Raw genomic sequence first — 12,707 nt, 5'->3', positions numbered from 1 at the left:
TCTGTTTATAAACAATATATATCCATAATATATATACACTTGTATACATGTTTACAGATCTACATGTATAGTATTTGACCCATGTTGGCCAAAGATCTTTACATAGCCTTGCTGTCTCTAACTCTGAAACTATGACAAAAACTCTAATGAGTGGTATGAGGGCTAAAATACTGACTGGTGATACACTGACTTCATTGTTTGAATTGCTAAGGATGTACAAAATAGGATAAGGATCAATATAGCTTTTAAAACTAACAATTCACTAATGACCACTACACTTCTGATTATCTGTGCTACGCTATATTTGTTAGTTATTACAGTGTATATGGTGATAATCTAAAACATCAACACAGGATCCAAGCACATTTAAAATGACCACTCAAAGATCATTGTCATGGCCCAAAACAAACTAAAAATATCCTACTCAACACATCATTTTCCTCCTTGATCTGGGATAAAAATGAAAACACTTTATTTTCATGTCATTTATTCTAGCATTGTACCAACTCAAAGGTGACATTTTTAAACGAAGTTGTTAATTTTCATGTTACATCTACGAACAGACTAAATGGGGTGTTGTGAGATCATGATATCATGAACTCATCTTTATCTGATCCTTCATGTCATTTATTCTAGTACTGTACTAATTAAAAGGTGACATTTTTTGAAAAAGTTGTTACAATTCCTGACTTATTCATGAAAAGAGTGGATCTTCATGTTATATCTTCAAACAGACTACATGGGATGTTGTGAGATGACATCATGAACTCATCTCTATCTGATCCAGTAATTGTAACCTGTGTTACTAATTTGTGAAAACATTCAAACCTTCAAATTTCCTTGACAGTTATAATTATATTTCTTGCCGATTCTAATGAACTTTGAGTTTCATCATTGTTTGAGTTTACTTGTTGCAGTTAATCAAAATAAACTTGAACATGTTGAGGAATTTCCTACAGGGAGTGTGATATTAATCAGTAACCTTATTCAGGTAGATGACCAGGTGAACTGTAAGTATAATGGACATTGTGAGAGCTTGCTTTTCCATCAATAAGGAAAGAATTCAGAGCTGGTGCTCCAGTGTCAACAAACCGATATACAACATGTAGTATGCCTGTCCACATCTCCATGATTACCATCACATTGTGTGAAAACATTCAAACCTTCAAATTTCCTTGACAGTTATAATTATATTTCTTGCCGATTCTAATGAACTTTGAGTTTCATCATTGTTTGAGTTTACTTGTTGCAGTTAATCAAAATAAACTTGAACATGTTGAGGAATTTCCTACAGGGAGTGTGATATTAATCAGTAACCTTATTCAGGTAGATGACCAGGTGAACTGTAAGTATAATGGACATTGTGAGAGCTTGCTTTTCCATCAATAAGGAAAGAATTCAGAGCTGGTGCTCCAGTGTCAACAAACCGATATACAACATGTAGTATGCCTGTCCACATCTCCATGATTACCATCACATTGTGTGAGTGAAAATGGTCCATTCGTGTGCCCCGGTTTGATAGCAGCTAAAAATATACCTTGTTGGAGCTGTGGAGAACTCTGTTTTTTTCCCTCTACATTATCAACATCATGCACTATGTATAAACTATACTTCGCTGCTATTTTGTAAAAGAATGAAAAATTTTGCAAGATATTCAGTTTCTAAAGGTTGCTGTCTGAAGATGTTTCCTCGGAGGATTTGCTATCGATTGACTTCAAAATGCCAGTCTCTGGTAGACTGCACAATTGATAGTAAAGAAATCTCAATCTGACATCCATACAAGATGCTTGACAAGGAATTAGACAACAAGGTTTGAAAACATGTGTAGCATCGCTAATAAAAGAATGTATCAAGCAGAGTTCGCCGGTTACTCTTTGATGTTATTCAAATAATATACAGACATTGTATCAGAAAACAACACTGCCTATTTTGGTCATATATTTCTTTACTAAGTAATCACTGCCACAGTAGCTGATATATTTCTAAATGGTCTTTGTGACAGGCTAGACCATAAATATGATCCACTTTTTCATCTTATTAGCTCTTGACACAATGAAAGTGAAATCTCATAATTTTCTTATAATGCTACATATAAATATATACAATTTCATGAGGGGTCCTTACAATGCATCTATGGTCATCTCAGCATAATAGGTACATGTAATTTACCATTGGGAAATGTGGTGCTCTTTAATTTTTAGAAGAGTCACTATTTTTTTCTTTTCATCATTCTACAATATTTCAGACTTACCATCAAATTGTCAATAATGCAGGTTTGTTTTTGTTAATGGTAGATCATACAATGATGATTGTACATAATACTAATTACAAGGATGGCATATTACCATCCCCAAATAACAAAACTCAAAACAATGCAGCTTATACAATTGCAATAAATTAATCTATCTTAATTGAATGAAAGTAAGTTGTACTTTGGACTTTCTGGTACTGGACATGGTCAAGTCAGTTGGATGTATGTACTATCATGTCCATTTCAATACATTTACTGCGTTAGGTACCAGTAGGCGGTACACACTTGAATAGCCTCCCGTATTCATTGTGTGTGTGTGGGGCACATTGTAGTATAGATGTCCAGTACATCTGCATGCCTTCAATTCCTTCGTAGCATGGAGGTGAACTCGAACTCTGACAACACTCTTTGGGATTAGTTCAGTTACGTGGAACTGTGAACCTACAGCTGTAGCAGGGTACCAGCAATATTCCTTGATTACCTGCCTTTGAACACACACACAGACAGACAGACATATGTACACACACACACAGACAGACATATGTACACACAAACACACGCCCACCTGCAATATCGTGCAGTGCACATTAGCACATAACTACACTTGTTATATATCAGGAATGGCCGTCATCTTGCCATGCACAACTTAGGATTTTTCTTACAGGTACAGCATTCTTGCTATGTATTAGAAACCATGCACAACTGCCAGCAGCTTTCTTTATACTGCTTTTATCATTTTAGAAATGTCTCATGAGCTGTAAGTTCCATTAAAGGCATAATTTACCATTTGCAGATGAAACAAAAACCCAGCACTAGTTCTTTAAAATAGTTCTAAAATATGAGTTAGGAATAGAAACAACCATTGTAAAAATTTGAATCCTTATAATCGATGTTAAGTATTGTTAAACACTCACAATGTGAACAATTAATAATAACCATGTTTCCAGTCTAAACCATCTACAGTTATGGTTTATGCAGAAAAATAATGATATCTCCTTATATTTCAGGCTTTATTGCAAAAATTTTATATGGCAGGATGTTTTGTGATACAACAGACCCACACATATGCATCAAATGTGATATCTTGAAATTTTTTGTAATCACTGCTCCCAAAGGTAAACAGGACCTTTAACAAAGCCTGTCTCTGACCAATGATAAAACTACCAAGATACACTGCATGCTTGCCTGACCTAGCGATGTATTCAGTGGTCAAACTACGTAACACGAAATTCTGAAATATACTCTGCAACAGGTATTGAAACATGTCTCCATCTGAATGTCTATTTAGCAAAGGGTCCCTCTGCCTGTATCACAAACTGATACAAAACATTTCTTTTATGCCTATCAAGACTTACAATCTAATGTGTACAGATATATACTATATTTCCGTTTTTATAAAGCCATTTTTTCCCCTAAAGTCTGTGTTTCTACATGTTGTACTAGTAGAGAAATCACACATATTGGAAAGAAATTATAATGATAAAATGAGATGTTCATAGAGTTGCCAATCATAGTCACAAATAACTGGTCACTCCGAGTACTGTTGCATAGGATGCTGATAAAGGGTGTGTACAGTTCTGGTCGAGGTGAAGATTTAGCTTTTAACTTCTTGCGAGATATTCAGAAACCACTCTATGAGATGTCAAAGAGCATGCAGTTCTAAGGGGTATCAAAAGTTTATTCGATAAAAATCAGTTTTGAAATGGTTGAGATATCCAAAAACAAGGTGAAACAAAGAGATCCTAATAAAGTTGTGGCATGTCGCCTTTTATCATTAGCACTTTTTGGGATATCTCAGCCATTTGAAAACCAATTTTCATCAAATAAACATTGAATCCTTCTTCAAATTACATGCTCTTTCATATTTCATAAAAGACTTTTCATTATCTCACTTAGGAATGTTCAAAACCTGAATCCCTACCTCAAACAGTACTGAACAGTCCCTTTAATTCCTAATTCACTGACAAAACTTTGATAAGTTGATAAATCTTTACCATATAAAGTACAATTTAACACCACAATGTTCAACTCAATGTCAGTAAATACTGTAAGAGTAGATTCTTCTCTTTTTTTTTTTGCGGTGTGAAAATTTTGCACATTCTGCACAATAAGAAACCTGTGCAATAATAAAGGCTTGCAAAATTTGTTGCTTGATATACATGTAAAACCATATTATGCTTTAATTACAGGGACTTAAGGAACACATTACATTCATAAATGAAAGAAAGATATTATTCAGAGGGGTGAAGGCTCAGGTTTGAGTTTCTTCAGTTTGTCTCCCTCTACAAATGAAAATTTGTTAAGGTCGCAACTGCTGATCTGTAAATTAACATTCATCTTAACCGACCGAGCATAAAAAATCACTTGTCCACAAATTTCCACTTTTACAACAGAGTCAAATATAATGGTTAGAATTGACTGATTAAAGGGATCATATAGTTTTGGTTTTGAGACCTAACTTTAGGTTTCTCACATTTTTGGTGAGGTAAAGAGAAACCTTTTATGAAATCTGAAAGAGTACAATTCCAAGAGAGATTCAATATATATTTGATGAAAATCGGTTTTGAAATGGCTGAGATATCCAAAACAGAGCAATCCTAATAAAAAGGGGACCCACGTTTTACTAGGATTGCTCTGTTATTTTTTTCCCTACAGATATTTGTATTTACTTTACTGTACTACCCAATTATGCCTTTACATCTGCTTGCACAATATAGTTACTTTGTACTAATAATTGTTATGGACAATAAATGAAATGAAATGGAATTTATATTGTATGACATGGTGTGGCTTTCCATTTCAAAGCACCATCTTGGCACTCAAACAAAAGTTGTCTCATGTACAGATATTTGTTGTTCTAATTGTGTCCTTCTTTTTGTTGTTTTTCTTTTTATCACAAGCATATGACACAAGTTTATTCGCCAAGCCTGGCAACTCTACATTGTAGCACACCTGACATAAATTGTATTCATTATTACAATCTTGTGTGTGTGTGAGTGTGTGTGTGTCTGTCTGTGAGTGCATACCATACAGGGCTTGTCAAAACTAGAGGGAAATATAATACTTGTACTGAAACTTGCATGAGGAATAATCTCATACAATACAGATAGGATATTAGTTACATGTAATGTGCATACAACAGTGTCTAACGATAGGAGTAGAGAAGAGAGTGAAGTATAGTTTTGCTTTGCACATTGTGTTTGTGTCTCATAGCTTTGAAGTGTGTCTGTGATACTTAAAGGAAATAATAGGTCTACCCAATTACGATACATTTTTATAAATATACATGTGGATCGAGTGAATTTAGAGCAAATCAGTGAAAGTTGAGGAAAAATCAGACGATTAGGTAAAAAGTTTTATGAACTTTCACAATATTGATGTTGGCATTGCTGGATGAAAAGACTACAACAGTTTGTAATGTCACTGCAGAACAACGATTTACAGAAAATATCAAGAGAATTTAACATAATTCTATTTTTCTAGCATGATGAAATGTTGTGAAATTCTCTTTAAATATTTCTTTTTATATTGTTGTCCTACAGTGATGTCACAATCAGTTGAAGTCTTCTCATCCAGCGACAGGAGCACTGCAACTTTGAAAATTGACAACTTTTGAATGGATTGCCTGATTCTCCTCAAACTTCATCGATGTGATTGGTAGTATTGCTGCATTCACTCAATCCACGTATTCATATTTGGGTATTATTCTCCTTTAAGACATTAACACAATTATCCTTTCTTATGAGTCCTACTAACATGCTTTCATCATTCAATTATCATACGACAGGATATATACAAATGTTTTCCGATGTTTCACTATCACACATTTCTGATGTGTTTTCCCTGTATGACTGTACCATTATGACATATTTTGGTGTTTTTTGTGGTTTTGTTTTTGTTTTTTTGCTTTGTTATGTTTTGTTTGTTGTTGTTGTTGTGTTGTTGTTGTTTTTTTTTGGGGGGGGGGCATCCTTTTTTGACTGATAAAGTTGGGGTTACATTTGAATAGTTATTTTATGAACATGTCTTACACATGTGAATATTATTTATGGGATCAGAAGTAAACTGGGGAAAGCATTCCTGGTATTAGCTATTTCATTTCTTTCAAAATATTAAAGTATATCACACATTATAATAATAATAATAATAATAACAATCATCATCATCATCATCATCATCACCATCATCATCATCACCATCATCATCATCATCATAGGGTAATTAGTAATAGAGCAATAAACTGCGTGTGAGGAAAAAAAAGACTGCATTTAGGTGTAGGTCCCATACTGCACACAAGTGGGTTATATTCCCAAGGCATGGCATACGGCTGTACGTGCTTCACACGTAATAGCCTTTGAGTCCATGCTTGTATTTCCCTTGTACTTTAGTCCTTCTATCGTGAGCAAGTTCATTAGCAGGAAAGATATCCAGCTTGGACAAATTGACTCTAGAAGATTAGACATTGCCAAATTGTACTACTTAGCAAAATTTTAATAAGTTAATATTGGAGGTCAGATCACTTACAACCACCCTGATAAGACAAAGTGATATGAAGTAATGACCTAGCAGAACATTATAATTATTTTTAGACTGTAATGTATGATAACACAACAAAGTTCCTGAGTCATCATAGAACATGCCGATAAGACAAGGAAAATAACTAAAGCCAGAAAAAAAATGCAGAATGAAAAGATTCATTCCACATTCAGTTTTCAGGAATACACATAAGAACATGATTTTAGATGTATTTCCAAAGCAAAATTGACATAAAACAGTTACCAATTTCAAAATTGCTGTTCATGAAAGTCAATGTAGTCATTCTAGGTGTATTAACAATCACAATCAATGACCACCATGTAAATTATATAAAAGCCTATAACAGTTTCAAGCTATTCTAGGTTGTCTAAGTAAAATGACCGGAAAATAAATGACATAATATATAAAGAGTTTGAATGCAAAAACAGAAAAATGCCATTTGAGAATATCTTTAAAGCAAGGTCAATATCAAATAGAGAAAAATAAAGATCTTTCCAATTATACTGCATGTGTTACATAACAAGAAATATTTTTTTGACATCATTATCAAAATTATTGCATATATTTTAATCATTTTCTGTGTTTTTAGCATATTAAATCTCAAATTCAAAATTGATAAAAGGGGATATGTCTGTTTTTGCACTTAAAGTCTTCATACATATTCCACTTCTCTTTTCAGCAATCGAAAACCTCCTACGAATAGTGTGTGCTTTTAAGTAATTTTTTTTTAACGGAAAATTTATAAATCAAGCTGCTTCACTAAGTATCATTGAGATGTTTCATTTTGCAGAATAACAATATCAAAACAGTCCCAACAATCAACATGCCTGACATACTATTACTGCTTGCCTTTTTATCAAGCCTAAACTTGATCATTTTTCTTTATTTACTATGAATTTACCGCATGTGTGCCTAATTCATTAATTATGGCAGGGTTGTAATCATGTTCTACAGGTAAATTTCTGACGCTAAAATTGATATGGTGCTGTAAGACAAAACATAGTAACAACAAAGATCCTTTAAAAAGTTGGATTCCTCTGCAAATTATCAAAATGCAGACATTTGAATGCGATTTTTTTTTCGGACTGCCATTTTTCACTATCTTCCTTGAATGCTGAAGGAATTATATAGCAGAATAACTGCTTGCTGTAGTATGCCACTTTTTAACTGCTAGGACTGCGATGTACAGTGTAGTATTCCTGTCCAGTTTCAACACATATAATATTATTCTGTTGTCACTACGGACCAACAATCATTCTATCTCTTGAATCATGTATTTCAGTTTAAAATCAATTACTTCAGCACTGGACAACCCATGATATATCCACGCAATTGAAAGCTCACACCTATGCAGGGATGCCAACCTTGTAAACAGCACTGTGGTGTGAAAAGGTGTATCTTTTACACAGAAAAACAGTAGGTCTACTTTTACCTTTTCTGCAAATGACATGTGTAGGAATACAATTTTGGAAAACCAGCATTTTCTATCAAACCAGTAGCATAAAAGTAACAGTTTGCACTCTGAAATGGTATCAGCCATGAATTTCCAACTGAATTGACGTTCATTTTTTTTAATGATATACAAAAATGTAGTTACCAGGAATGCAGCAATAAAGGAAAGTTGACATTTGCTACTTCTATACCCATCACTCACGACTACTCTTCAGAATCCTCCTTCCGCAGCATTTGCATGTTATGCTTCCTATCATTATCCATGCACACTGTTAGTAGGGTAAAGTGGGGAAGTCACACCCAATATTTCATTTCAATACTAGCCCAGCAGGGAAAGAGTGGCAACCATTCTTTCATATTTCTACTCATTAGCAACGATCTAAAGTCATCTTCAACTGTCGACAGGCAAGCACGCCAGAGCTGCTCTGACTCCTGGAGCCGAAGCTCTCCCTGTAAACTTTACCTGATTCTTGAGTACGACACCAAGGTCTCCGGCTTTCATGATGTCTCTGATGATAGAACCCGCCCGGTTAGCGATAGCCACCGAAGCTGACATCACTTGGATAATGAGAGGAGCTTCCGCCTTTCCCGACATCCTGGTAGAGCTAACAATTTACCACAGGATAGTAGAAATCTCACTATTGATGTATGAATTGTGAGGTAAGATGGAGAACAACTTATCGGGACACTGCAGTGTGGCTGTCCTGATCAGATGAGCATACGCCGAATACAGACACTCCCCTCGCCCACCTCTGGACTATATACCCTGCTCTTGCTCCAGACGCAAAATGCTGGCAGTCTTTGACGACGCAAAAGAACTGGTACTCCACAGCACAGAGTGTAATTCAAGACGAGCTACAGTTTGTAAGCAAGTGTGTGCTTAATGCCCCGACCTATGTCCCTTAGTGTATTGAAGTATTTCTTGGTTTTTACATGTTAGATCTGTGGGCAAACATGTATACGTGCCTAGATTCAACCTTTGTTGGAAAGGGGGGGGGGGGAGGGAGGGGCTTGTTAAAATAAAGTCTCACTCCTTAGAGCAAAGGCAGACAATTAAAAGCTCCTGCATGACAGTGCAGTTCTATGCTTAGTGAAGAAAGTATTACCTGCCTACAGTTGACATCTGGTGATTTTATGAATATAGAGGCCCTATGTACATGTATTTACAGGAAAGTGGCATACAAACGTATAGCTTCATCATATTTTCACTGCACATACTTCAGTTGATCTCCCCCTTCTCTCTAGGTTTTTTTTTTTATTCTCCATCACAAAGTAGGGTTAAACAAAAGGTTTTTAGACATTGCTCTGTGGTTCTAATGGATTACCAGTGAACTACACCACCAGCAACAACAACAAAATGTACTGAAATTTAAGATCAATGCTGCCTATCAATACAAAAAACAAATGAAGAAAAAACAAAACAAAACATGTGGAATATGTGTGTCAAAGCAGTCTAAAAGAATGGAAATGAATGGTTGTATTTTCACAAGATTTCATGTGGAATGTGTGTGTCAAAGCAGTCTAAAAGAATGGGCATGAACTGTTCTATTAAACTTCACAAGATCTATCTTGTTTTTTTTCTTTGGACTGGAAGTAACAATGAACTTCACTGACTAAGGTCAGGTCACCACATGTACAGACTGGCAAATCTGAAAAGGTTTGGTGGAGGAGGACAAAACTATCCTCCATTGAGAATTCCCATCAGAAACATCATGATAAGTAGCTGTGCTGTCATGCACAGTCTCTGGCACTGGCGGGAATACCCAGCGCAGCCCGAGTTCAAGTCGTGGAATTGCTGCAAACTCCCCCATATGCCACAGCTGTTCTTCTGATAGTTTATTACCGGCATCAACATCATTCCATGTTTGACTCCTAGTTACAGTAAGGAACTTTACAGTACGGTAGCCAGGCAGAAATATTTCCCTTTAATGGCATTCATGCCTAATCAACTTGTGAAATCAATTCCCCTGATGAGTTGACTAATTAGTGATGATACCATGCCTACCCTATAGAGTGTTTATCCTCTCACATTTTTGGTGTGTTGTTGTTTTGCTGTGCTAGTAGCAAAGTGATTACATTAACTGAACATCTCACCTAGACATTACCTTGACTAGTGCATAAACTCACAATAGCAATACACGTTTCATTGACTAACACCTCAGAATCTTTCAATTAAAATTAGTTGTTGCCCTGTCAAAACGTTCCACCACTGAACATACAGCAAGAAGCGTATTGAGTGGTGACTATCGTGAAACCTGTCTTGCTAATGTGAGTTGGTGCACTTGCAAGGTGCATGCCATTAGGTATTGTTGTGCTTATTTTGGCAAGGACACCACAAAAAGCATGATGGATTTTTCAGGAGCAGAGCTTGTGATCTGAAGATCCATTCAAATAATATATTATTCATCAGAAGTCAATACAGAATTGCATTTCCGGGACCTTGAATGGTATTACAATGATGCAAAATTGAATATGGTCATGTGACAAGTTTTTTTAAAGGATATATCCCATGGATCTACTGTTCAAGATTTTTTTTTTTCATCTTTTCTTTGACACTATGAATCATGGAAATGATGATGTACGTGGTATATTCTACATTAAACTGTAGTTTTGGTTTCATAGAGATATTCAAGAGTCACTGGTCAGGTTTTCTTCTTAATTTTGCTTTGCATGCAAATGTCAAATACTTTTTTAAAAATAATGTGGACAAGCATTACTAAACTTCACCCAATACATGCGGATGATATTAAAATGACACTAACAAAGTGTGTGTGTATGCACAAGACCACTTTGAACATACAGTATAAGTTGTATTGTATACGTGTGTACCTTTATGAAATATATCTGAAATATATAATAGCATGAAATACACACTCTTGGCAATATTTTCTTGTCACATCCTTTCTTGATCATGTATTTTCTTTTATGAATAAGACTTAAAGGGGATGGCTAGTACCTGATCAGTTGGAATCAGTGGGAATGCTGGGGGATGATTGTTCCAATCCTTGTGGGATTCATGTAAGAGTACATTATGTATCTATTGTTGTGTGAAAATTATTTGCTTCAGAACGGTCTCATATTCAAGTAATGTGTAGTTTAATGTTTCCAGATTAGCATGCCTGTACAGTGATGGGGTGATTAAACTGCACATTACTTGAATATGAGACCATTCTGAAGCAAATAATTTTCACACAACATTAGATATATAATGTACTCTTAAATGAATCCCACAAGGATTGGAACAATCATCCCCCAGCATTCTCACTGATTCCCACTGATCAGTTACTAGCCATCCTCTGTAAGACTCAAATGACAATCACACTCAAAGGTAAGATGTTCATTCTGACGAAGACTCCTGCATAATTTTGGCGTAGAGGATATGCAAAATTCTGTTCATATTTCAAAATCAAAAGAAAGAGGACATCAAATCATATAAATGCATCTGAAAAGGTAAAGATAAGAACTAAGTTCTGACAAACCCTCCAACAGTCATGTACAGATGTACATTTGTACATATTGTACATATTCAACATATGTTTAAAGAGGAATTTCTGCATAGTTAAAATTAAACAGATGACAATTTTATGAGTAAAATCAGTGAAAATTTGAGCAAAATCTGATAAAAAATGAAAAAGTTATGAGTTATTAGTTTCACTAATTTTAACCTAGAGCTTCTTGAACAGTTGGTCAAATTGAATAATACTGTCATATGCAAATGAGCAATTGGTAATCAGCCCCTCACAGCTAGCCATAATATAGAGTCTGTACACAAAATACTGAAGTTTCAAAATATCTGAGTGACTGATCATCATTCTCATGTTATTCAGTTAGGAATTGTTTTACATTTTTATGACAGAAAACTGAATTTTCATCATTTTTTTTCTTTGTGTGTGTGTGATATGATCAATGGAAAATTGTAAAGTGATGACATTTGATAATCAGCTCATATTCTATTGAATATTCATATCAACTGTTCAAGAACTGCTTTGCAAAAATTAACTACTAAGCTTCCCAATTTTATAACTTCCCTAATTTTAATCTGATTTTGATAAAATGTTATAACTGTTTCACTTACAAGATCAGTGACTATTTTCAGTGTCCAAAATACATTATGTGCATTACATTTGTACACGTAAAATTTTTGATCAGTGACTTTGATCTTAGATAAGGCCTGGCAGCGTGGGAAACGTGCAAAGTCAAGCATGTATTAAATCCTGGAGATACTGTTTCAATTTTGATTTGGGAGTGCATCCCTATGCCTTTTGTATTAAACATGCATTTCAGCTACATGTATGTGCAGACAACAGAAATTATCCTCACAATGAAACAAGAAAAATACTTCTTGAAAGAAAATAAAAAACATATGACTATGAAAGAGCATGTAATATTAAGAAGGATTCAACGTTTATTTGATGAAAATTGGTTTTCAAATGACTGAGATATAAAAAAAAGTGATAATAATAAAAGG

The 12,707-nt window shown here is 34.8% G+C and overlaps 1 protein-coding gene across 2 annotated transcripts in view; it reads right to left on the bottom strand.

The window, feature by feature from the left end:
- LOC139740859 (3'(2'),5'-bisphosphate nucleotidase 1-like) overlaps positions 1-12,707 on the bottom strand; it is a 46,752-nt gene that overhangs the window by 21,542 nt on the left and 12,503 nt on the right. Inside the window, exon 1 of one of the 2 annotated variants that reach the window (XM_071651441.1) lies at positions 8,703-8,951. The exons of the other annotated variant lie outside the window; for it this stretch is intronic. Within the exon in view, the coding sequence (XP_071507542.1) occupies positions 8,703-8,834 (132 nt within the window). The 5' untranslated portion in view covers positions 8,835-8,951. Of the gene's footprint in view, positions 1-8,702; positions 8,952-12,707 lie in introns of those variants that run through there. 2 annotated transcript variants of the gene reach the window in all.

This window comes from Diadema antillarum, unplaced genomic scaffold (genome assembly GCF_040938485.1).
Source record: "Diadema antillarum isolate AM-2024a unplaced genomic scaffold, OU_Dant_1.0 seq00000889_RagTag, whole genome shotgun sequence".
Lineage (NCBI taxonomy): Eukaryota > Metazoa > Echinodermata > Echinoidea > Diadematoida > Diadematidae > Diadema > Diadema antillarum.
The sequence above is the reverse complement of the archived record's forward strand: the minus strand, read 5'-3'. Positions and strand labels throughout refer to the sequence as shown.